The sequence below is a fragment of the Myotis brandtii genome, unplaced genomic scaffold (assembly GCF_000412655.1).
Source record: "Myotis brandtii unplaced genomic scaffold, ASM41265v1 scaffold658, whole genome shotgun sequence".
NCBI lineage: Eukaryota > Metazoa > Chordata > Mammalia > Chiroptera > Vespertilionidae > Myotis > Myotis brandtii.
The window spans coordinates 730,258-758,081 of NW_005370558.1; the positions used below are offsets into that span (position 1 = coordinate 730,258).

Below are 27,824 nucleotides of genomic sequence, written 5' to 3' on the forward strand. Positions count from 1 at the left end.
CAGAAGCTGGGTGCGGGGCTGGGAAGCCGCGGCCGGGGACGCTGGCGGACGCTTCCCTGACCGGCACCCAGCTTCTGTGGTCAGGGATCCCAGAAGCTGGGTGCCAGGCTGGGAAGCCACTGCTGGGGACGCTGGCGGCGGCAGACGCTTCCCTGACCCGCACCCAGCTTCTGTGGTCATGGATCCCAGAAGCTGGGTGCGGGGCTGGGAAGCCGCGGCCGGGGACGCTGGCGGACGCTTCCCTGACCGGCACCCAGCTTCTGTGGTCAGGGATTGCAGAAGCTGGGTGCGGGGCTGGGAAGCTCCCGGGACTGCCAGCTTCACCTGTGCCCAGCTCCCATCGCTGGCTCCACCCCTACTCCCCGTGAGGCAAAGGCGCCGGATTCTCAGATCATGGTGGGGGCCTTTGCCCTGCCCCCCGGCTCTTAGCTCCCCCCTGGTATTCCGATCACTGTCAGTGGCAGGGGGCTTCTTACTGCTTTCCCTTTCGCCTCCCTGCATTGTGCCTACATATGCAAATTAACCACCATCTTTGTTGGCAGTTAACCGCCATCTTAGTTGGCAGTTAATTTGCATATCGCCCTGATTAGCCAATGAAAAGGGTAGCGGTCGTACGCTAATTACCATGTTTCTCTTTTATTAGTGTAGATACTTAGAGTCCTCATGTAAGTTGTGGTGGAAAGGGGAATTCCTATAGATTCAAGATGCTATTTCCTGTATGACAAATTTATTTCTAATGAAACTGCTTTTATTGTCCACAAGGTTCCTTTGTGTCCCAGAAGGCAATTTAGAATGGGGTATGTTTAGAGTTCAGATCACTTAGCAAAATGTTATGCCAATGCTAATTAGATGACAATTAAGTCAACATATACATAAGTTTTATCATTTGACTTTGGTGAAACTCTAGCTTTTAAATATGCATATTATAATCAGGCTTTCATAAATTCAGGTAAAATTCAATATAATAACATATCTCCCATTTGATCAAAGCTTGTCTGATGAGAGGGCCACAGAAAGAGAAACACATACTTTTCCAAAAACAAGATGTGTACAAGGCTTAGAAATGACCTTTATAATACAATGAGGCACCGTTCAACTGTGTAAAAATTAACAAGTGTTAATACCTACGTTGTTAAGACTGTGTTACAAACTAATAGTAATATGTGCAAACACAGCTCAATGTTTGTGAAGGTTATCAATCAACAGTTGATCGTTCAAGAAAGAACACAGGCTTCAGAGCTAGAGTTGGGTTGAAATCCCAAGCAGCTAATATCCAGGTCAAGATCTTAAACCTATTACTTATATTCTTTATTTATAAGATGAGAATATCATAGTATTTATAACAGAGTTGATGTGTTATTCTCAGTCCTCTCATGTCACATATTCAGCACATGGTTTAATCAATTATGCACTAGGCTGAAAATGTATTGAATTTCTACAGATAGAGAATGGAGAGGAGCATATTTTTCAGGCTCATGAAAAAGCCTGAAGGAATGCCTACACACATGAAAGTACATGATACATTTGGAAAAAGTCTGGAATATAAGGTTCATGGAGGCTATAAAAAAGAAGAAAAGGCATTTCATCAATCCAACATTTAATGCCAAGAACTGTGCCAAGTGCTCCACATGTTAACATACATAAGCAATGATCCCTGTTCCTTAAGAACTGCACAGTTCACTTGGGAAGTTTGACAAGTGAATCAACCAGAGTACAGTAAGAAGTTCAATATGGTTGAAACGTAAAGAAAGTATTTAGAGAATAAGCCAGGATATATTATAAAATGCCTTTACTGCTAAGTTAAGGAATCCAGGTCCAGGAAATAAACTAAGATCTTCTTTTAAAATTTGATTTCAGAGATGAAGGGAGAGAGATAGAAACATCAATGATGACAGAAAATCATTGACTGGCTGCCTCTTGCACGCCTCACACTGGGGATCGAGCCCGCAATCTGGGCATGTGCCCTGACTGGGAATCGAACTGTGACCTCCTGGTTCACAGGTCAATGCTCAGCCATGCTGGCCAGGCCAAACTAAGAATTTTTTATTTCATTCTGTGGGTTATGGAAAGCATTAAAGGCTTCAGTGGAGGCCACTGAAGTGATTCTTCAGTCAACAAAGAGAAGATAATAAATAGGCTAGAATCCAAAGGCATGGAGACTAATGCCAGGTGGCATCTGTAAAAGTGCTGGCACCATATGATAGAGTCCTGTACGAGAGCGTGGACAGAGAGGGAAGTATGACTAACAAGATACATCAATCATATCAAACTTAGGCCAAAGGAAGGAACTGAAAACTAAAAGAGAAGTGATTGTATCTTCAGCAAGACAATGGCATTTGGGGTAAAAGGAAAACTGTTTTTAATTAAAAGAGAACAACTAAAATATGGATATTGCTGAATCCTGATTCTAACCAAACTATAGACATTTAGGGAAATCTGAATAAGGAGTGGCTATTAAGTGATATTGATGGATAATGACAGGTGCTACTAGATGGATAATGATCTTATTTTTTAGAGATGTACAGTGAAGAGTTTAGGATCATGATGGCTGAGATTTGCTTTAAACAACTTCAAAGAAAATGTTAATGAAGCAATTGTAGCAACACGTTGATAAATATTAAATCTAGGTGAAGAGAGATAGACAGTTACACTATCAGCTTTTACGTCTGAAAATTCTCATAAACATTTTCCCCTGGCCAATGTTGTTCAGTTGGCTGGGCATCACCCCATGCACCGAAAGATGGCTGGTTTGATTCCAGTCAGAGCACATGCCCACGTAGGGAATGTGCAGGAGGCAGTTGATAGATGTTGCACTCTCACACTGATGTTTCTCTCTCTAAAAGTCAATTAAAAAAAATTTTTTTTTTTTGCCATAATACAGTTGTCCCTCAGTATCCACAGGGGATTGGTTCTAAGAACCCCGTGGATATCAATCTGCAGATGCTCAAGCCCCTTATATAAAATGATGCAGTATTTGCATGCAATCCATATTTGCATATAGGCTACAGCAGGTATGCCTCCACATCACTTTATTCTCCTGGATTCAACATAACGCTTGGGGCATGGCAAATTCAAGTTTTGGTTTTTGGAACTTTCTGGGATTTCTTTTTTTCTTGAATATTTTTGATTTGCCATTGGTTGATTCAACAGATGCGACACCCGTGGATAAATAAAATTCTATTTTTAGTAGATCTGTTTTGATTTACTTGATAGACTTACATGGAGACCAACTGGCAGCTGGAAATTTAGGCCTTGAGCTAATGTAGATTTGGGAACATCTGTGTAGTGGTGACAGCTGAAGCTTTGGGAGTGAAAGGGCTCACCAGGGAGACAGTATAGAATGCAGCAACCAATGAATGAGCACCTATGTCTCAGGAGGTAGGCCTCTGTTTCAGGAGCAGGCAGACAGAGATGAAATAATGAGGGAGAGAAGTGAGAGCACAACCAGGAGGGTGAGAAGTCAAGAGAAGAGAGAGTTGTGCAAAGATCATCATGAGGTAGAAAGCAGAGTGCAACAGGGTTAAAGGCAGTGAACACAGGGTTTCTTTTCTTTAAATATATTTTTATTGATTTCAGAGAAGAAGGGAGAGGAAGACAGAGATAGAAACATCAATGATGAGAGAGAATCATTGATTGGCTGCCTCCTGCACACCCCACACTGGGGATCAAGCCCGCAACCTGGGCATGTGCCCTTGACCAGAATCGAACCTGGGACCCTTTGGTCTGCAGGCAGACGCTCTATCCACTGAGCCACAGGGTTTCTTTATGGGAAGCTGGATTAACTGCTTAAGTAGGAAGCATAACTGAGAAGGGCTAGAAAAGGATGATCAGAGAAGAGGATTACAACTGAAACCAGAGCTTTGTGCATCCTATGGGGAAATTAAAATTAAACCCAAGAAACATTTCTCTAAATTCTAACTGCCCATAGAGTTTAAAGCACCTAGTTTATCATTGGAGAATCACCCTTTATTGCTGGCCTGTCCTAAAACTAGTTTTTAGTTTCACCTTTTCAATCATAATATGTAAGTTCCTTAAGGACACTTCTCATTCTTTGACTGTATTTCATATGTAGTATATGTTAAATAGGTACCTGATTAGCTTTGGGAGGGGATGGGGAAGATAAGAAGAACAGAGGAAGGCCGAAGAACTCTGGTCCCAAATCCTCCTTTTGGCTCTGAAGTTACCAAAATCTACTAGAAAATGAGTTACTGATATTGAACAGTGTGCCATTTCCTTTGAAGCTCCCAGGTACAGACCTTTTAACAGGCTCATCAGTATTTCCCAGCATTTACTATGCTGCAGTGTTTAAGGTCCACCTGGATAGGCATTGGCACGTTCTACTGTCAGACGTATCCCAGGTGCCAAGTGCATCATTTACACTGTGCATACTGAAAAGGAGCCTGCAATGTTACAGAACTCAACTGATTTCATAAAATCAATTTTCTAAAGTATAAATGTGGAGTCAGGCAACTGTCATCTGAAAGTCCTGATTAAAAGGGTAAAAGGAGCCCTATCATTTCATTTCTAATTAATTCCTATTCATCATGGTCTAAAATTGTGTTCTTATCGTTGATTTTACAGTCTTTCTTTTTTTATTCTTGAACATCATATACACATTACACTTTGTAGTTATTTTTTGCATACTATCAAAGAACCAAATTGACAATTCAAAACTGAGTCTTTTTTTGTGTCTGTGACATGAAATACCTTGCATATTTTATATAAGGAATCTTGTCCATCTCCTCCTGTATCCTTAAAGTAGTCATGGGCTGGGAATGTCCGGTTAATATCCCGGGTGATAGCACTGTCCTGAGGAGACTCCTGTGAAAACATAAGGAAAGAGAAGGCTTAGCGGTCTGTCATGTACCTATTTGTTTCGGTTTATACTAGTACAACAAAGTCTTCTCATTTACATGCTTTAAGATGCTTCAGGAACATATATACACATATGCATGCCCAGAGTTACTACATCTTCAGGAACCAACTACTCAAACAAAAGCAAAAGCTAATATTAAGGGGGGGAAAGATTGAAGAAAAGCAACCTGTTTCACTCTATACACCTCATGTATAGTCCATCCCTGCTGCAAGAAAGTGGAGCTGGTGCCTTTCTATTGTAACAGGTAAAATGTTCTATTCAAAACAGACTTCCCATTGGAAAATACCATAGCTAATCTCAAAAGGAGGGAAAGTGCTCCTGTTTAAAAAAAACTGGGTACAAGAATTGCTACTTTAATTGATCCTTTGGCATGAAGATCATGTGTCAGGTTCTCAATAGAAAAGAGAAGCTCATGACATGTGTAATACTTTTAACAATAAAGAATTATTAAATAAATAAATAAATAAATAAATAAATAAATAAGAGAAGCCCCTGAATTGGGTTTATCCTAGGTGCAAGTGGCATAAAAATTTACACAGCAGTATAAGCAATATGAAGCCAGTCCACCAAATGCCAAGGGATTCAAACAGGCTATGGGAAAATATCCCTTGCTTTTGCCAATGGAGAAAAACTGTTTCCTTGTTTGTCATGACACAACTAAAACTGAACAAATGTCAATAATGTCAACAATCCTTCATAAAATATACCAAGCATCCAGCTATTTCTAATATCTTCCCCTTGTTAAATTTTATTTGCTCACATGTTAAAGAACTGGAGAACAGAAGCATGGCCTTCAATTTTAACAATGCACTGTCTTCATAGTCAAGACAATAGCCTTGATTCTCCTTAACACATTAAGCGCCCAGTCAGTCACCGCTGACTGACACTATACTTTCCGTCCAGAAGACAAAACAGGCTGGGCGCTTAACGTGTTAAGGAGCCTACATCATATTCAGGACACCATCCAAGAGCCTGACAACTCCTGTTTCAAGATGAAAAATTAAAGTGATATTCCTCTCTCGTCCAGTAATTTCCCTAGCCTTCCAGCTAGCTATGTTCCCAGGGTCATAAATTCTTTACGATTGTGGGATCTGACTAATTTAAAGCCTATGCTCTTTCTTAACCGGTAAACTATTAAAACCTTCAAAGACATTGCCAAACTGCTTTCCAAGGAGCTTTACTGGCATAGACAACAACAGTTAAGGCAACTCAGAACTGTGGTGATTCCTGACAAAAGGACAAAATTCAAGGTGAGACCCAAGACTACAGAAGTATCACCTGGTGGCAGCTTCCAGGCTGCAGCACATTGAGAGGGAACAGAAACAGGTTTGGGTGGGGAGTGTCTCGAGCTGAGATAAGAGAGAGCAGAATTTGGGGGAGGGCAAGATAGCTGGACTGTGTAGGTCTTAGAAATACTGAAGATAAAAAGGCGAACAGAGAGGGAGCTGCAGAGCTATCTAGAGGGTCCCTGTGAGTCATGAATCAAAAAACAAAAATGATAAACTGGACTTCATCTAAATTAAAAAGTTTAGTAAAGCCCTATTAGAATAATGACATTATTAAATTTGAAAAGAATCTGAAAACAAATCACAGTAACATTATGGATGATTCCTTCCTAAGAGGACACAGCGAAGAGTTTTGCAAAAAATCCAAACCCAAGTGCTTGTATAATTAAGGTTTATATAACAACACAAAGGTCTTTTATTTCTAGGCAGTTACAGAGTTGATACAGGGAATTTGCTGGCACAAAGCATATTGGATAACACTATTCATATGGCCAAACTGCTTAAGTCAACTACATACAGCTTCTCAACCAGACTGTAGTTGGTAAAATGGCTTAACAAACAAGCTTTCACAAATGTCCTAAAGGCAATCATACAGAGACGTAAACTTAAAAGAAGTGGGAATGGCAAAACTACTGTCAGTTGGTATGCCCTGAAAACTATTGAAGTTAAGGTAGAAATAATTTTTGGGATCAGCTGGTTTTATTTTTTGGCTGCTTCATTTAATCTCAAGAAAAACAGCTTTAATCTCCAGAAGAAAACTAAAATGCCATATGATTACTCAGTATTAACATCTTGCAAACTTTTTCTATTAAAAGTCAGATAGCATATATTTTTGGCTTTGTGTTGCAGTTACTCAACTCTCCCATTTGTAGAGCTATCGTAGCTATCAATAATATTTAAATAAATAAACATTTCTATATTCTAATACAACTTTATTTACAAAAACAAGAAGCATGCTAAATTGGCCCCCAGACCACACTGTGCCAATCCCTGCTTTAAATAATTTATTACGGACAACATGACTGGAAAGATTTTTTGTAATGATTTTAAATACACTGACATGCTACTTCTGATTAATTTCATGCATGCTTTACCTGAAGAAATTCTGCAATAAGCTGCAATAACTTGAAATGTATATTCCTTTGAATATATGGTTTTCATGTAATAAAAAAATTTTTAAATGTCTGCTCCAATTTACAAAAGTCAATTCTCAAAGTACTCTATGTATTTCTGTATCGCCTGTGTTGAAAAGGTTTAAAGAAAACCCTGTAATTATAGTGATCTATTGTCCCCTACATTTCAAGGAGCAATATAAACAGTATATATAGTTCAGAAATTATAAACACACACACTGCAACATATTAGACTGGCTAAAGTAAACAGACAATACCAAGTGTTGGTGAGGATATGAAACTATCAGGACTCTCAATTGTTGCTGAGGGAGGTGTAAAATAATACAATTTGGTGAATTACAGGGCAGTAAACACACATCTACCGACACCCAGCAATTCCACTCCTACCCAGAAGAAGCAAAAACACACATCCAATAGAAACAACCTATGTACAAAAATGTTCAGCATAACCTTATTTGTAATAGCTAAAAATTAAAAGCCCCAAATGTCCCCCATAGAGAAAGCAATAAATAATGGTATATTCATGTATGGAATAATACATATGTTGCTGAAGAGAATTTCATTAAAAACTGTATTCTAGCCCTAACCGGTTTGGCTCAGTAGATGGAGCGTCGGCCTGCGGACTGAAGGGTCCCGGGTTCGATTCCGGTCAAGGGCATGTACCTTGGTTGCAGGCATATCCCCAGTGGGGGGTGTGCAGGAGGCAGCTGATCGATGTTTCTCTCTCATCGATGTTTCTAACTCTCTATCCCTCTCCCTTCTTCTCTGTAAAAAACCAATAAAATATATTTTTTTAAAAAAACTGTATTCTAGAATATCAGCACTTCTAAAATTTATTCACTAAACAAATAGTAAGAATGAACACCTCACACTAAAACCCAAATCTTTTGTATTTTGCCTTCCCATACTCCTGCCAAATGGGACTACTCACTGTTCCCCAAACATAACCCCAAATTAATGACATACTTTATTGTATTTTTAAAAAGAAAAATCTAACTTTTTGTTTTCTTAGTATAACAAAACCTTTTTGCTTTCTTATTTTAATAAAAAAAAAATTTTGCTTCCCTGTAATAATAATACTAGTGGAAAATAAGAAAAAAGAAGTAACTGCACAACTCAGAAATAACTAACTTATGTTAGGTAGGTATATGCCTAACTTTTTACAGTTAATTTTTATAAGTTTACGCTGCTTTGAAAATTTATTTTTACTAACTGCAAAAGATGTGAGCATCTTTTCATGTTACTTGACAATTATCCTACTCTCCCATTTTTAACACACAGTAACTTGTCACATGGCTATGCCACAATTTACTAGGCCAAATATCCAACTCTGGAATATTCAGGCTATATATACCACTTCTTTTGTAGAGCCGTGATTCTTAAAGAAAAGAAAATGGTTTCCACAGTCACTCTATTCCCCCAAAGATCTGGCATGACCCGTGTTTTGGATTTTGAGTTATTCTGCCCATTTGTCCTCTAGAACAGTTATATCAATTCAGACATCACGTTGGTAGGACTCTTACAGCAGATATCCTGCTGATTTGGAACAGTCACTGATATACTTGTCTTGCCCTCCTTCTAGTCTACATATAACTAAGAATTGTATTTAAAGTTGCAAAGAACTGCATATAAACTTTATTGACTCCATCCCTTTAGAATTCCAATGCTGAACCCACATGCTGGCTGATAAGAAAGGCACTATCGTACATATATTTTCTTGCTTTGTCAGTTAAGAGGGCTTAGAAACAATAACACCCAGTAGAAATGGGTTTCAGAATCTTGGTTTCTAATTTACCAATACAAGGAAACAGGGCTTCTTAGAGAAATGGTTGATTCTAGGACTGGGGTAGGAAATATACAAGATGAACTGGAACTTACAGAAGTACCAGCGAGTAAGGAAATGCTCTCTGGATGACTATTTTTATACCAAGTCCCCCAACACAAAGAACACAAATGCACAACAACAGGAGTATGTCAGAGGGACACAAGAGCCAATTAGAAGAGTTCCCAATGGCCAAAGCTGGGAAACTTGAGCAATAAAATAAATGACGTAGCACTGGATTATAATCTAAAGTATAAAATAAATACCTAGCATAGTAAACTCCTTAAGAAGAGTACAGTGTGGAAAGGGGGGAAAGAGCAACCTAACAATGGAGAAATCTGGCAAACATGACCTCAGTCAAGGAATTAAGGTCACCATCAACAGTGATAAGTCATGCTGGAAGGACGTGACCCTTGATATGAGGTAATGAAAACGATACTTTTATTTGTGCACTCTTCTTCAAAACTTATAAACCTCATGAGAAAAATTAGGCAAATTCTAGTTGAAGGGCATTCTATAAAATACCTGGCCAGTATTCTTAAAAACTGTCAAAGTCATCAAAAACAAGGAAAGTCTAACAGATGTTACAGTCAAAAGGAGACATGAGGACTAAATATAATGCAGTATCCTGGATGAAATCTGAAACAGAAAAAGGTCATTAGGTAACAACTAAGGAAATTTAAATAAAGTACCGACTTTAGTTAATAATAATGTATCGCACTGGCTGGTAGCTCAGTGGCTAGAGTGGCAGCCTGTGCACAGAAGGGTCTTGGGTTTGATTCCTTGTCAAGGGCTGTCAAGGCACACGCAGGAGGCAACCAATCAATGTTTCGCTCTCACATCAATATCTGTCTGTCTGTATATCTCTCTCCCTTCTCTCTCCCATCCCTCCCTTCCACTCTCTCTGAAAAAAAAAAAACAACAAAAAAAAACAAAAAAAACAATGGAAAAAAATATCCTCAGGGGAGAATTAACAACAAAAAAATGCATCAATACAATCATTAATTGCAACAAATGTACCATATCAATGTAAGATGTTAGTAATAGGGGAAGCAGTGCAAGGTATATGGAAACACTGTACTATTTTCACAATATTTCTGTAAATATAAAACGGTTCTTTAAAAAAAAAATTAAGTTTATTAAAAGAGAAAAAGCCCTGGCCAGGTAGCTCAGTTAATTAGAGCATCGTCCTGATACACCAAGGTTGTGGGTTTGATCTCCGGTAAGGGCACATACAAGAAGCAACCAATGAGTGCATAAATAAGTGGAGCAACAAATCGATGCCTCTCGCTCTCCCTAAAATCAATAATTTTTTTAAAAGCTGTATTAAAAGAAAGAGCGACAGGTATCACCTCCTTATTATACAAAATGGAGAATCAGGCTTAGTGAGGGTAAGCCCCTTATTTGTACTTATTAGGCAATCAATAAAATGCTGAACTAAATTTGTGGAAGAAAATCGGTGAAATGAACACTGGGAGTAAGTTCAACAGAAATCAAAAGTAAGCTCTGTTATTGTGAGTGATTTCTAGAGATTTCTTTCTTGGCCCCAATTCTTATGCTCTTTTAGTGTATATGATAAAGCAATGGTGAGGCTTTGTTACTTTTTAAATTTTTAAGGCTCTTCTAAAATAATTTGCGCAGAGAAAAATCTAAGGAAATGATGTTTGTGCCGTTTTCTTCTCCCTGTGTTTGTTTTGAAAGTCGTCCATTAGTTCCAACAGTGGTACCACATTCTGTAATTTTTCTGGATGACTATTTTTATACCTTACTGTGAGAATTGGCCCACTGGGTAACTTCTCAGGATTAACAGGGTAATGGGAACAAGAGGAAACCCTTTGAATACACACCCTTTGTAAACTCAAGTTAAAAAATAGAAAGCTAAGAATGGCAGGAAGAAAAAGAAAGTACCCAAACAAAGAAAATGTAATGGAAGGTTGCCATGAGAAATAACCAGCATAGTTAAGATTATTATTTCCATAGTAGCTTAATGCCTAAAGAAAAAATTAGATCTTAAGGCTAGTCCAGAATGTTATACATGCTTTGTTAAAAACCATCATGTAATACTTAAGAAAACAATAAAACAGAAACACCAAAACCCCCACTCAACTCCATTAAACAGTACCCTATCTTTACAATATGCTTCACAGAAATAAAATAATCTTTTGGTTACATTTTGCTCTTAAAAAGTCAGCTACAACTTGTCAGAAATAATTTTGACAAATTCACTTTGACAGAAATAATTAAGCAACGATAACAAGAGCTAAGACAGATCTGTAGTCACTATTCTAATTAAGCACCTTATATACAGATGAATCACATTGATATATCTATTATAACAACCCTCTGAGGTGGGTTCTGTTATTTCTCCCATTTCACAACTGAAGAAAGAAGTTAAATCACTTGGCTAGAGAGTGAGGAGCTGGTATTAGAACCCAAATGTTTTTGCTTTTTTTCTAGTCCACATTCTTAACCCAAAAAAATATATTGTGAAAGTGAAGGAATTCTCTTCTCAGTAGTCAGTGGCACTTATAATTCTCAATACATAAAAAAATGTTTTGGTTTTCTAGACTCTTAAAACGAAAATCGACATGACACAGACTTGGAAAATGTGCCTTTTCTTTTTACTTGTATAAAAGTGCTTCATTGGATGAAGGCTGTTCACTGTTTATGAAAAAGCAGAAATCACTAAGGTCCTAATGACATGTAGACCACAATATCTTGGTCTCTCAAAGAACCACCTTCACAAAATTGTGCTATTGGCATGTTCTGAGAATCTGTTTTAAAAATAAAACAAAAAAACACACAAATACTATTGAAACCTTGTATTACATAGTGAGACAGGTGACGACACCTACCACATTACTCAGTGTCCCTATCAGAAATTCTGTCACTCCTACAGAAATATGGCTACTCCCCCCGCCCCCCAGCCCCATCCATGGAATTAAATGTCCATTTTTCTTTTGGCCTACAGAAAGCTCAGGACCAAGTTCACAGTCCAACTTTAAGCAATACAGGATTTCATGGCTTGTCTGTCTGTGTATTATCTTCCTGTTCTACATCTATTTTCCAAATCTCTTCCTTATTTAAATGTTCCTATTTTATTGAATTATAGGTATTCTAATAAAGTACCTCCATACCTTAAAAATACGAGGTACAGTGTATTTATATAAAAAGCCCTTCAAGTCCATTTCATAGTTTAATCAACAAGAATTCTATAAATAAATATATCTGATTGATGGGCTGGGCAAGTCATCTTTATCTTAAACTCAGATTTTAAGAATATAAAACACATGTACCTATGCACACATACTGATACTTGTCCCTGTGTGACCAGCACCACTGCTCCTCAAATCAGCATTCTTTCAGCCTGCAGTGCTGCTCTTCGCCACCAGTGCAACAACAGGGATTTTATTTTAGTGGGGACTGGTTTGGTTAGATATTGCTTTGTATCTATCTTTGTATCTATCCTTTGTATTTATCTTGGGGATTTGCTCTTAGAGGCAAAAATAATTCCAGTAAAAATGTCATTGAATAACACTTAATAAAAGATTTAAAAAGCTGAACCAAAAAGAGACAAGAAATTGATCTTTAACTTATATAAAAGCAAATAAAACATTGTGTTGGTATTCAATAATTAATACTTTAAAACTTCCATTTCCAACACATTACACAGAGAGCAAACTGGAACTAGACTTCCACAAACATGGAAGTAACTGAAGGCATCTCAGAATCTGGCCACAACTATGTGACGACTGGAGTTGGACTTCTGACAAAGAAAGGAGAAGGCAGTATTTGGGTGCTCTACCGAGAGCACACAATATAATGAACAGAACTCTAACTCTGGGATCAGGAAATTCTGTTTCTGAATACAGCCCCCCACCCCCTTTAATTGTGTGGCCTTGGACAAGTCTCTTAACTAGTCTGAGCCTTAATATCCTTCTCTGTAAAATCTAAGCTATGGTTCCTTCCTTACAGAGTTAATGAGATACTGCATGGAAAGCAGGTATCATGAGGTCCTGTACATCAGTGGTGGCTCTATCCCATCATACTTGACATTTATGATGTTGGCATATTTTCAACCTTAGGAGGGAAGCCAAGGAACAAAATGTGTTTGGCAGATTTTCCCATGTTTGGGACTTAGTGCCCCGTCGGGTATCTGCAATTCTAGATAGCATGCAATTCAGAAATCCATTGTATTTTACCAACATCATAATTTATCTTATCCAAATGCAATTATAAAGAAGATAAGTCAGGCAACAGAAAAATTGATACAAAATGTAAATGGTTCAATAAGTGGCTTTTTAACCTATGAGCTGGGCTAAACAAAACACCGTAGAGCTCAGTATAAAGTACTTTTGTTGATTATCTTTTTCAAAAAAATCATTTCTCAGAGAAAAAAAATCCTTTTGAGTTTCTCTATTATCACTGCCTCATTTAGTAAAGAGCTCTTCCATTTCAAGACAATCAAATAACTATACCAACCCCCACTGGTAATAATCCTATTTACTCTCCTTTTCTTCCAATAGAGAAAACAATGTATCCCAAGCATGACAACTATGTAATCAATGAACTGCCAAAGAGTCTTTATTATAGACAACTGACCCAGAAAACAGGCTCCAGAAAAGTTTGCCAAATTAATGCCTCTAACTTTAATACATAGTTAAGCACTATATCAGCTGAGTAGTTATAACTTATATTAAATCTATATCATACAAATGTAATAAAAAATTAGATGACTTCTTCAGGAAAAAAATAGCTCTTTAATAAAATAATGTACTGCTATCACATTGTTTCAATCCAAATATGGCATGATAGTGCCATTCTAAAAATAAATCTAAGTCCCATGTGATATGCAGCCTTTTAGCTATGTTCATTTCCTTTTAGGGCTCAAGTTTCCCACAGGAAATTATTCAATGTTTGGCAAAACTGTCCCAAATCATCTATAGATACTGATTTGGGACAGTGCTAACTGCACTATCAACCTTTTTCCTGCTTTGCTATTGTTGAATCGCCTACACAATAATCCACCAAGGAGAGGCCAAGGAGCAGGAAATACTCAAAAGCTATTGCCTGACAGAAGTGATACAGAAAGTGTCATTTTGAGTTAAAAAGTGGCAGGGGAGGTGACTTATGAGTCAGCTAAATTAGAAGCCACAAAATTATTACATACAAAGTCATATCCTAAACAAATGTTTCTTATAACTGTGATGACTTTCAAATACTTATTTAAATTGTATTTTTATATTATTGAGCAAAACTGTATATCAAATGCCCTCTCAGTACAGCTTAATACAGATTGATTTGCTCAAAAATTTTGTAAAGCATTAATGTGCTAAAAATGAAATCCTCTCAAAATCACTCACTCATTATATACCACACACACAATCAAGACCCACATTCCTTAAGCAATATTTTTATATAACCAAATCAAATTATGATTTTTAAGAAAATGTTTTAGAATGCTAAAGATACTCAGTTTTATTTTTAAATTTCTTTTTTTTTCTGAAAATAAGTCAGATAAAAGTGTACTTGCTAAGTAAAAAAATATATAGCAGCTATAAATGGCTAGAGATATTAAAATACGACTTTAAAACTATAGAGGCCCGGCCGGTGTGGCTCAGTGGTTGAGCATTGACGTATGAACCAGGACGTCACGGTTCAATTCCTGGTCAGGGCACATGCTTGAGTTGTGGGATTGACCCCCAGTGCGGGGTGTGCAGGAGGCAGTCAATCAATGATTCTCTCTCATCATTGATGTTTCTATCTCTCTTTCCCTCTCCCTTCCTCTCTGAAATCAATACAAAAATATTAAAAAAAACAAACCCACACAACTTTATAGAGTTCCTTGCTCATGTAACAGTTAACAAAACATTAAAATGAGAACCTGTGTTTGAATATTGGTCACAAACATCTTTAGCAGTGTATTATTGAACTGAATTTAATATTCTATAAGAGGTCTGGGTTCATATACGTATTCACAGACTACAGGTATATGTTCTGGGTTTCAACCTTTATTTCCATTACATATTTTTATATAGCTTTCAGGCAAAAGTTATGTTTCCTTGAACCCCAATATCATGTTTGAGATTTAATTTTTCTACTAAAGAACTAATCTTAGACAATGATCAAGAAACGAATATTTAAAAGCTATTATTTCATCATTAATTATCAAACTATAATTACTTAGATGTTTCTATTAATCTAAAAACTTAAAAAATTATCAGCAACTAAGTGTAATACCAACCAAATTCTCTTATAATCCCTTAGTAAAAGTCCTCCTGGTATTCAATTATTTTTATGTTTTTCTACTTAAAATTCTAGACAAAGAGCAACTTTAAAAGTTACAAGCAGTTATCTTTTATTTAAGCAAAAACTTCACCCTATAATCTCACCAGCAGTACAAATACTACAAATACCAATGAAGCCATTCCAGAACCACCCATTCATATTTACTTCCCCTAGCAACATTTCTGAGGTGGTTGCTAGTGATCAAGAGAATTTTCTAACTAAGATTTTGCAAAACTTAATTTATTTGACTCAAGGTACCGAAATACACACCCAAATCTAAACAATTTTCTTTTTTTCCAATCCTGCTGGAAACTCCCATTTTCTAAGCACTTGACAATGTTGAAGAGTCCTTTGGACTTATTTTGGTGCCATGACTGAGTCTAAGGGAGGTATAAGAGCTGGGTTCTAGTCCCAGTTCTGTGACTAATGAACTCTGTCACTATTCTGGGTTTCTCTTTCCCCATCTGTGAAAGGGGAGCCTAGATTATGACCTTTAAGGGATCTTCCAGGTCTGTTACTTTGGGATTCTATATTTATGTCATTCATGTACTCAAAACCCTTTAATCCATCTCCAATTCTTAATTAGAATCAAATCCCTTAGCATTTATTCCAGACCAGGTAGGCCCAATTTAGCTTTTGACCATACTCTCCATTATAACCTCAACTTGAAACCTCTGGTTCATCCAGACTGCCCTATTCACTAGGAAGAGAGCAGCATAGTTAACATGGACGGAATGTTCACTGAGGGCCAAGCACTGTGCTAATAAGAGTTTTACTATTAATGTAACACGCATCTAATCTTGAATCAACTCCTGTTATGATGGTGCCATCTGCACTTAAAGATGAATATCCTTCTGAAGTTCAGAAATTTTGAGATTACCTAATAAATAGCCAGAAGTAGGATCAAATTTTGCTTTAACTTTATTTCCAGTGCTATGTAGGGTATAATACACATAATCAGTATGATGATGTTAACAATACATGGTGTTACCATAATCTAAGTAGAAATGGTTTCAATCCTTACATCTATCATGTCATGAAGGAGAAAAACTTTTAAAAATGAAAAAGTCTTTGAGTCAGATTCTACTCCCCAAGAGTCGATGAAGACAGAGACCCACAAATGCTTTTGTTGTTGTTGTTTAGCTATAAATAAATGGCTTTGGCAGTGGGGATTTCCCAAGTCTTTCCGGAATAAATTTCAGAAATAAATCATGCTGTTCAATGCTGTAACTTTTGCTTTCTCCCCCAAATATTGTCTTACTAATTCAATTCAACAAGTATTTGTTGAAAGCTAATAAACAGAATTTAAAGTTTTACTTTGAAAAGACTTTATTTCTGTATTTTGTTCAAACCAATACAATCTTTTGGTAACAAACTAATAAATAAGTCTTTAAGTGACTACAGTCATGTTAACTTAACATAAAGATGTGCTTTTTACTTTGCAAAGGGCTTTCTCATGTTACATACTGGTACTGTTTGATAATTACAAGTCACTTTATTAGAATCTTTTGTCTATTGATCCTTTGGGTTTCTTTAGTTCTGTCCAACTGGATAATTTATGCCAATCTCATTCAAGCAGTAGGGGCAGATAAGACTATAGAGTCCTACTCACCCAAAGCTTAGCCATCTCATATACTGCTTTCTAAGGAAATCAATCTAACACATATTGCCTTATCTACAAATACTACACAGTACTTTGTATACCTGTCTTCTATTGTTAAAAAAAAACAAGTTTAAAAATCTAAAAAGATCCAAACATATACCTATGAGGCATAGTGACATAGTAAATTAGGAATCAAAAAGGTCTTATAACCTATTTTTTTTCTTTCCTTCCGTATTCTATGTATCAAAAAGGTCTGACAGCCCAATTCTTCCCCTACAAACCTGACAGGATTGTAAATTCCTCCCAATTATTACTTCCTAAAGATATAACTCCTAATGCCCCCTTCCTTCTGCCTGTTCCCATTTGGATTAGTTGCTTTCTAGGTCTGCAGCACATGTGACTACCTAGGGCTTTCCTTCCCTATAACCGTGGGAATTTCTTCACCTCTCTCCTATGTTGGAGTCCTTGTATCCTGGGTTCTGTATCTTCCTCTTTCTTGATTTCATCTCTCATTCTGGGGAAATATATCCTTCAGTAACTTTCTGAGAAAGTATATAAGACAGGTAAACATTTTCAGACCCTGTATATCTCAAAATGGATTTACTTTACTCTTCACACTTGAATGAAAAGTTTGACTGGGCATAAAATTCTAAGTTAAAAATCACTGTGCAAAATTTTGAAGTTATTACTCATTATCTTTTTGCTTTTTTAAGGTGGAAAGTCTAAGGCTATTCAGATCCCTCTAACTAAATTATGATTCCACCCTCCCACCCCTACTCCAGACCAAGAAGCTTTTAGGATTTTTCTCTATTCCTAGTGTTCTTAAATTTTATAATGATTTGCCATCAAAGTCTTTTTATTATATTAAGCTGGTCATTTTCATTATGAAAACTCATATCCTTCAGTTCTGGAAATTTTTCTTCTAATACTTCTTTGAGAATTTCCTTCTTTATTCTGTTTCTAAAATCATGCTAGGTAGATATTGAGCTTCCTTGATTGAACTTCTAATTTGTCTTGCTTTCTGTCTACTTTATTGTCTTTTGTTTCACTATCTGGCCTACTTCAATTTTATCTTCCAACTTGTCTAATTTTTTAGTAGTCTGATTACACTTTAAATCTCAAGAGCTCTTTCTCATTATCTTTGTATTTTGGGGGGGTTTTTGTTTGTTTTTGTGTGTTTTGGGGTTTTTTTTTATTGCATCCTACTCTCTTTTAATGGATCCAAAATCTCTAGAAATGTTATACTTGATAATTTTTTGAAGTTTTCGCCGGTGACTTGCATTGTTTTCTTTCCTCTGATTTCTTTTGTTCTGGGCTCTGTGTTTTATGTGAAAAGATTTTCTCAAAAGACCCGTGATCTCTGGCTGACTGCTAATATTAAAAGTAAAGGACTAAAAAACGAACTAGTAACAGTAACCCAGATTTTCTGATTATCAGTTCAAAGTTCAGTTTAAGCATATTGTGATACCATTGTCTCCCAAATTTTGAAGACAAGCCAAATTACTTATTTACAGCCATAGAAAAATTGTATAGACTATTCCCAGAGTCTGCAAAATATACTAATATGTATATTTAATATATAATATTTAGTATTTCTTAAACCTAACATGGAAAAATCAATACATAGACTAATTAATGAAGACTTTTAACAACTCTCATCATGCCACAATTCTCCATCCTTAAACTCCCCCAAATCTGCTCATATAACAGTAAGTTTTGGTTTGCCAATAATTTATTTAACAAATCTTTAATGATACAAAAACACATAGTCAGTGAAATTAAAACATTTCCTACAAAACCACTGTGCAGATTTTAAAATCAAACCTAAAAAACTTCAAAAACTCTCAGAAACCACTCTTGTTATCTGAGAGCCTGCAACCTTGTTGCTTTATTTTCAAGTTCAGAGAGGTGGACAATGCATTTATAGCACAAAAATTCAAGTTTTTCCAATCCTTACAACAGAGAACACTATTCAAGTAAAAAGGAAAAGCCATTGTAAAATTACAGGCTCAAAATGGAATTTATCCCGTGATAAAGCCTAAAGAAAACCCTTTCCAAAATGGAATTTAGGGTGATTCAACAGGTCCATGAAAAATTTAAATATCTATTCTGGTGTAAGGTAGTTCTTTTATTAAAGTGGAGCATTTGTCTTTTTGTAATTGCTTTTCTGCTCTAAGGGGTAAAAAATACACCTTCACTGAAATAAATCATTATATAAAAACCACACAACTAATTTACAAATACAACAATTAGTATGATCTTATTTTAAAATGTGTTATGAAATAATTTTGACACAATCACCAAAAGCTCATGCTGCCTCATATATCAGTCATATACCATATAAAGTTAAACGTGCTGTATTGCCAAAGCCCAAGGTAACTGGAGTCTAAAAATATACTTTTTTCTCATTCTGAACTAGTCAGATTGGTATTTAACCCAAACATCATCGAATGTTGCATTAAATATGGCAGAAAAACAAGATTACTTAAATACAAACTCTCCAAATGTATCCCATAGAAACTGCCCCCTGCCACAGAAGACTGAATCCAAGCATATCCCCCTTTCACCAACATACACACGTACACACACGAAAATAAAAATAAAACAGCCACACAGACAATAAATGTGAGAATAGAACTGATACCTGGAAGAAACTATAGAATTCATACAGACAGTCCAATGAAGACAAGATAAACCAAAAAAACATCTGACATTAAGTATCATTGGCAAGGGGATTAGGAGCTTTATTTTTCTTTAAATTACTCAATCTACTTAGTTTCTACTTCAGTTTTAGACTAAGACACTGATAAAGTTTCTAATGTGAAAAAAACAATACCTCTATGACATCTAAATTTGGTATTAGAACAAAAATGTAAAAATCTATTAACAAAGACTCTTATTAAAAGAGTTCTTTCCAGTCACTAAAAACCAACTTGATTAGCCATTTCCAGAAAGTTAAGCAGAAATTTTATTTTTTTTCCATTCTCACAAGATGGAACCCTATTGAAGGGAAAGATTAAAAGGACTCTCAGCCCACCAAAAAGTAAAATCTACTCAGAGTCTTTAAAATTCCCATATTTGCTTAACGAAAAATTCTCAAGCTAACTCTGCAAATTTGAACAGATTAAATTCTCCAGCATACATGAAAAAAATTTTTTAGAACTGTGCTACTTAAAGAAGAATGTGCACAACTGCTTTTTTGGAATTCAAAAGAAAAGGTTTTCCACTTGACCTGGCAATTTAAAGACTTTGCTAACTTAACCTGCAATTTCAATATGAATTCTAAATTTTGAAACAACTTAGAATCAAATTTTCCAATATACAATATAAAGAGCAAGCAAGTTTTAGGGAAGTACTCAGAATCTTAAGTTTAAATTTTATATATTATTTAATCACTAAAATAATTTAAATAGAACACATTTAAGTTAAAATTAAATCAATATCTAAAACCTAAAATCATAAAGCTGCCCTTTATTTTAAAAGGGGTAGGAACTTTCCTCATATTATGATGGAAAACCAAAGCATTATCTGCCTATATTATAAATATCTATGTCCTTTTTTAGATTCAAAAATCTACTTTCACTTATGTATCTTGGGTTTCTTCCATCTTCCATCTCACTAAACATCACTATAGCATTCAGATTACAACTTCTAGCCAAAGTCAAAGATCACATAAGTTCCCTGAAGGCTTCCAAAACATTAAAATCAGCAGATAAGTCAAGGAATACTCATTCCTGGAGCTGCTGGGAAACCCTTCTCTCCTTTCAGAAAATAAACCTCTTGCTATAAAGATAATCATCTAAGAACAAAACATCACTACTACATACAAATACATAGCATTCTCAATTAATAATTCTATACAATAATAAAATCCTACAGATTTGGCTAGTACTTTGGCTTAAAAAGAAGAAAAAAGACTATTAAGAAAGTAACTGTATCCAAAGGATTACAGCAGTAAAAGAGACATAGACAAATCAGAATTTCTCCTCTTATGCAAATGTGGACTCCTTAACACTAACTAAAAGAATGCTTTAAAAAAGAATTAGTTGCTACTTTAGTAGTTGATTCCATTTAACCACAAAGAGAACATCTCAATTAATCCTCTTCTATTTTAAAAATGAACTAGTTAAATGTACATTTTACTGTAAAAGTGAAATCTAACTCAATTCAAATATTCTCAATACACATATACACAAAGGCATGTGCAAAAATACTGTAATCACTTTCAATGCACACATTTCTTTAGATCTCTCTTAAACATGACACAAAAAGTAGCTCAGTTCTTCATAAATTGTCTAGTATTTGACAGCACTTTTGCATCACTTTCATTGCAAAATTCTAAAATTAGTAGTTAGGTGTCCACATTATTCACTGTATTGAGAATTCTCTCAAGAGAATAAGATATAAAACATTTGGATATCTAAATGACAGTGCTGAAACTTGCAGTGTTATACGTAGGCATACATAAACAAAATTTTAAAACCCTGTTAATTCATCACCGTATTCTAATATTTGCTGTTAAAAGAAATCAATTGCATATGAAGCCCAAACAACTGGAATGAACCCAGAAGAGCCACAAGAAAATGATGGTATTTTAAAATGGTGACGCTTTTCACACCCATGTTTAGTCATGCCAGCCGGAGAGGTGTGAGATATGACTTTATTCATTTTAAATCTGAGAATTTCAGTCATTTCCATGGCATTACAAAAATTGGAACCAAGAGCAATTTATCTTCATGGTCCTGATTCTTCTGATTTAAAAGCACTTTTAAAGAAAAATCATTTCTGCAAACTTAGGTTTTTTTGGATGGATTATTTGTTTCCTATTGCTCAGAGTCAAATTATTTTGTCCCAGACTTTCTAGTGAACAAGGGATACAAAGAGAAAAAAAGGGACCCCCCTTTCCCCCCTCCCCACACACACATACAATGACCCAATATCTGAACCTCTTTAGACATGGCATCCATTAAGAGGGCCTTTGCTCCTAACTGTGTAAGGGTCCTTAGCTATGACCTGACTTGCACAAGAAGTACACATGGCCCCGGAGAGGCGCTTTAGTCCCCTTTGGAAGACACTGTTGGAGAGACTATAAATGACACAGTTGCAGAAACTGTTACTAATGGCAAGCCAGGTGGTCAAGAAGGATGCGAAGCGGTTGCTGTGGCCAGTGGAGCTCTCCAACAAGAAGTAGACGATGTATGGCAACCAGAGGATGTAAAACACACTAGTAATCCGGAACAGAACCATGGCATAGCGCTTGTCCGGACAGGCCTGCATCTCCCCAGTCTCCCCACTCTGGCTGCTGAAGCGAGCTTGCCTTTCGCTGATTTCCTTTGTGTGCTGTTGGCAGATGCGGAAAATGTTGAAATAAGTGAAGCACACAATGAGGGCTGCTGGGGCATATAACATCATCACGATGAACAGGGTGAAGTAGGGGTCGGTGCGCCAGGACTCTGCACACCACTGAAACACATCTCCATGATATCCAGGTTTGCCCCAGTGGAAAAAGGAAGGCAGAAAGACCAGGATGGAATATAACCAAATCAGGAAAATACACAGGCGTAGTCTCCAGGGTGTAACCAGGGTGTTATAGGTTAAAGGTTTAGTGATGGCAATATATCTATCGATGCTGATACAGGCCAGAGAGGTCATGGAGACACTCTTCAGAACTGATACTATAAAACCAAACACCTGGCAAGTCAAGGACTCCTCTACTGGAAGCGGGTAGTGGAGGAGTGATAAAGAAGGAACCAGGCAGCTCACTCCAACCAACAGGTCAGCATATGCCATAGTCTGGATAAAATAACTTGTAGTGTGGTGGTTCAACAAAGGAGCACAGTGAAATACAAAAATCACAATGATGTTGCCAGAAATAATCAATACAGTTAGAAACACAATAATCAACACTTCCAAAAGGCAAAAATCGACAGTTTCCAAATAGCCAAATGCCAAGAGACAAAAAGGGTGGTTGCTCTGATTACCATCCAAGGTGGAGTTCATCTTGAGCTCAGGAGTAATCTCTCACTTCATGCTGCCGCTTGGCCGCTGCCAACAGTTCAAAGGAGCAGCTGCTGTCATTGCGGTCAGCTCTGTGTGTTTGTAATAATGCCCAAGGAGCCTCAGTCCCCAGGCTCACGATGGTGCTGCTCTGATGCATTGCCTGCAGTACAATCCCCCTTTAAATCCTTGGAATAGGGAGAGCCAGCAGCCGTCGTCTGGCCAGTCCCAGACGCGGCCATAGTATCAGGTTTACCATACACATAGTGCCAGGGGAGTAAAGCAAATTCTGGGTACAATGTCTTCAGGCCAATGAGGGTAGGGAGTAGGGGCAGAAGAGAAGGGAAGAAAATTAGGAGCTTCAGCAGGAGTTGTAATGAGTCTCCTCTGAACAGCTGATAGAAGAAAAGGAGAGAGCATTTTACATTATGCATCCCAATAAAAAAAAAAATCAAAGAATCTGGCTAGCTCAGGCTATCATCCCTCCCACTCCATTCCACCCCACCCAGTACTACCCTCAGTAGCACCCCACATAACTAACTGGTCCTTACTGTACAGAGGAGGTGCAGCAACAGCAAGCTTTCATGATAAACAAAACAAAAAATAAAACGAGTCAATTGCAATCAGAACAATCTACCCCCATTTTCCCTTCATTGGAGCCTTTTAGGGGAGAAAAGGAAGTCTGCTTATTGGATTTCTAAAAACATTTTACCATAATTACCATGAATAAAATAACTTATTTTCTTGATTCCCGTGTAATATCTTGCCTCTTTGAAAACATTTCAACAGAATTTATCTGCCTAGCTCAATTTCAGAGTGTTACCTGTAATTCTGCATGCTGCAATCCAAACAAAAGCCACAAAACATCCTTAACAGAAAGCCTTGCAAAGCAGGAATGTGCCTCAGCCTGGTTTACTGCAGAACTGAGACGCGGAGGGAGGGGATAAAGGAGTAGGAGGGGAACTGGGGAGAGAGGGGGCTTGGGAAAGGGAAGCAGTGGGGGAGGGGAAAGAAAATGCCTGTGCAGGCACACACTCTGGCATCTTCAGCAGCTCATTCGGATTCATCACCAGAGAGGCACTCCCCGATTTCCAGACTGCACAGTGGGGGAATAACTGAACACGCCTGCAGTGCAGTGTTTCAAAGCTGTTTCCTCGTCTATCTGGAATCCCCCCTTTTGGTAGAGGAACATAACTCAAACTCCTAGTAAGGAGAAGGGGTAGTAACCCGAACAGAGAGCCAGCCCGGGGATTTAAATTGAAACACACTGCCAGAGGGGTAACGCTGAGAGAAAATTCCTATTTCCTTGTAGCATTTTCCCAAGGAACGAAGAGCAATGTTAAAGAATGAAAGTGTGTTAAGAGTGCAAGGCAACTGAGGAATCAATTCAGCAACACAAGAAGTTCTAGATAAAAGGCTAAATATTCAGCATTAATTTTCTCTCATGATTCACTGGATATTGACCAATATTAAGAAAGATGACCAAAATAACAAGCAAACTTAAAAATCAAGAGAATTTTACCCTCGTGTACACACAAAAGAGGAATTTTATTATTCCTGTATTTTACACTACCTTAGTTTCAAGATTCCTCATCTTGCTTCTAGTTTGCTGAGACACAGTACACAAACATATAACAAAAGATGGAAAAGTAAAGGTACTGTTTCTACCAGGCTTGAAAATTAGAGGAAGTTTCATGGTATAAATTAGTCTTTGTATCTCAGAATACACAATATTGTTTGTGCCTACTTAAAACAATGCAAAGTGAGATTTTATTGTGGCTCTTCTGGTAATGTTATGAATGATGACAAATTTCAGCTAATTAGAAAATGTGTATTTTTAGTATCTTTTCCTCCAAGTGTCTCTGGATTTTCAATTCATCCTTCTCAATAAAGTTCCACAGACCCAGCAGAGTAAAAGAAAATAAACAAAAGTTGGTACTTGAAAGCATTCCAGAAGGTATGCATACCTGAGTGGAGATATATGTTATGTGATCCAATTTGCATTTTTTATTTGTTTCACACACATGCTTTCTCATTGCAGGCAAATGGGGAGCCATAACCAGAACTCAATTAATTACATTTCAAGATCTGAAGCACTACACTTATACAAAGGCAAGAAACTAAAAAACTTATTGAGAAGAAGCCTGATAGCCATTTTGGACAAGTCTTATTGGAAAACATGGCAAAAGTGTGGCATAGTAAAAGGACCAGTGGACTGAACACTCACTTAGTTCAAATCCTAGCTCTAATATTACTTAGCCTCTCTCAGACTCAGTTTTATCATCTGTAAAATGAGGATCATACTACCTATTTCATGGGATTGTTGTAAAATAAAGGAGACTTCCCAATATTTATCACATAGGGAGTATACAACTTTACTAACTTTTTTCTCATGCTATTAAAATAACCTGTGCTTTCCTACCAATCATGTTGCATTGCTTGAGGCTAGGCTCCTGAATCTAAAGTGCCCTCTCTTACTGTGACTGCTCAGTCTAAGGCACACACAGTTACTATGATACTTTCTGAGGCCAGTGAAGGTACCTGAGTGTGATATGGCATCAATTATTCCCTCTACACAAATGATTTCTCTGCCTGTCACCAGCCATAAATTCATCCCCAAGCTCCCTTTTCCATCTACAATTTGCCAGCTGTCACACAACTACAAGACCTAGATGTCCTGCTGAGATTTCAACCAGAGCACCCAAAATTAGTTCCCCCACCAAATAAGCCTGTCTTGTTTTTCCCAATGTTTTAGGCACTCAAGAATGAAACTTAGAAATCATTTTGATCACTCTCTCTCAATACACTGTTCTTAGGCACCATTTCCTGGAAATCTATTTCTACAACAGCTCTCAAATTCACTTCCTCTTCAGTTTTTACTACTTTACTTTAGGCCATTATTAAATATCATCTAGACTTCTAATCTTACTCATTTTTCGAGTATATTTATTTCTGCCTGATTGAATATCCAGTACCATATACTTTATTACGGTACTCCACTGTTCAAGAAGAGTCAATGGCTCCCAATTGCCTTTCCAATCTGATACCACTATTCTACATCCCCCCAAACAACTTGAGTTCCAGCCAAACCATTCGTCATAGACTGTATTTTTGAACTCCCATTTTTGAGTGCTTAAGAAATATTAAATGAAAATAAGGAAGCTTTAGTTCAATAAATAGAAAAGGCATTTGCCAAAGTCAGGAGTCCACTCTTTTCCAACTCCTTGTGAATTTGGCCATGTAACTTACTGTCTCTACATTCCAGGTTGCTCATGTTTAAAACTAGATGGTTATGCTGATAAAAATATATTACATTGGCTGATGACTTGAAAGAATTAAAAATGTAATAAAAGTGCAATAAACTACAAGCTGTTATACTACCACCATTAGTACAATAATAGGTCTTCTAATTTTTTTTTATTTTAGTAAAACCAGTCTTTGGAACTGTAATCAAAATATTCATATAAAAACAAACAAACAAACAAAAAAACAACCCTGATAGCCACACTTTATCAAATCAGTCGAGTTAAATGTTTTATTTTGAGAAAAAAACAAAATATTTATGAAAGGGGGCAATAAATCTATGTCCTCGCAAAGACCTATATATACATTTATTTCCTTTTAAAAAATAATGCAATCTCATGATGTACTTGATTTTTATGAAAGAGAATAAATATTTCTGCATATACATGACTGGAAGCAAATTCATTAAAATTCAACTCTACTTTTCATTGATAGTTGGATTACAAGTGATTTTTTATTTTCTCCTTTATGGTTTTCTTTATTTTATAAATTTCCCAATTTCTATGTATTATTTAATGGGTTTGTCTTGTGTTTTGTTTTTTAAAAAAAACAGCCAAAATAATATATAACATGTCGCTTTGGGAAAGGTAACAAAAAAACCTGGCTGCAAGATTTTTTTTGGCCTTTACTCTATAAATCAAGTCACTCTTTTCTCCTCCTTTAAATTTAGTCTTTGAAGGAGCTAAGTCAAAAAACCTCTCCAAGGTAATTTTATATGTGAAATTTCAAAATATACAGCATGCATCTGGCAAAGAACCCAAGTCCAGAATAAATAACTTCCAAAAATTAGTAATATATATAAACTACATATGAAAATAGTATGTACAAATCCTGCTGTCTTGGTCTGTTTGAGCTGCTACAACAAAATACCAGACTGGGTGACTTATAAACAGCAGGAATTTATTCCTCACAGTTCTGGAAGCTGGAAGTCCAAGATCGAGGCATCAGCACAGTTGGGTTCCTGTGAAGGCCCTCTTCTGGCTTGCAGGCTGCCAACTTCTTGCTGTGTCCTCACATGGTGGAAGGTGGCAAGGGATCTTTCTAGAGCCTCTTTTATAAAGGCATTAATCCCTGTCATGGGGGATCTGCCCTCATGACCTAATCATATCCCAAAGGCCCCACCTCCTAATACCATTACCTTGGAGGTTAGGTTTCAACATATGAATTTTGAAAGACACAAATATTCAAACCATAGCATCTCCTATATTCAAAAATGTTCATAAGCAACTTTCTTCATAATAAGCCAAAAAATGGGGGGGAACCCCACAAACATCTATAATAGCAGAATAGACTTTTTAAAAGTGTGGTTTACTGATACAATGGAATTCTCTCAGGAATTTTTAATAAATGAAAGCAAACAAAAAAACAGCTAATGAGACACTCAAAAAAATGACTGCATTTAAAGCAATACCAACTTGCATCAAATAACACTGTAGTGTAAAAAAATAAAAAACCGTTTTTGCCAATATTATGATAATTAAATAATTTGTATTTTCTGATCACCTACCAGCAATTT

The 27,824-nt window shown here is 36.6% G+C and overlaps 2 protein-coding genes across 5 annotated transcripts in view; both read right to left on the reverse strand.

Annotated features, from left to right (window-relative positions):
- RABGAP1 (RAB GTPase activating protein 1) overlaps positions 1-27,824 on the reverse strand; it is a 135,835-nt gene that overhangs the window by 37,879 nt on the left and 70,132 nt on the right. For all 4 annotated transcript variants that reach the window (XR_001359584.1, XM_014528891.1, XM_014528890.1 and 1 more), the window contains one exon: positions 4,708-4,821. Coding sequence is in view for 3 of the 4 variants with exons in the window: in XM_014528891.1 (XP_014384377.1) it covers positions 4,708-4,821 (114 nt within the window). In the remaining variant the exon portion in view is untranslated. The remainder of the gene's footprint in view (positions 1-4,707; positions 4,822-27,824) is intronic.
- GPR21 (G protein-coupled receptor 21) lies at positions 21,655-26,281 on the reverse strand. Its single transcript, XM_005880898.2, has 2 exons — positions 23,829-26,281; positions 21,655-23,400 (listed from the first exon to the last, which is right to left on the reverse strand). Exon 2 carries the CDS (start codon positions 23,006-23,008, stop codon positions 21,959-21,961), a length of 1,050 nt encoding a protein of 349 aa, XP_005880960.1. The 5' UTR covers positions 23,009-23,400; positions 23,829-26,281; the 3' UTR covers positions 21,655-21,958.

Excerpts from the sequence above, each read along its gene's own strand:
- GPR21 (XM_005880898.2), bottom strand. The coding sequence starts at position 23,008 with ATGAACTCCACCTTGGATGGTAATCAGAGCAACCACCCTTTTTGTCTC.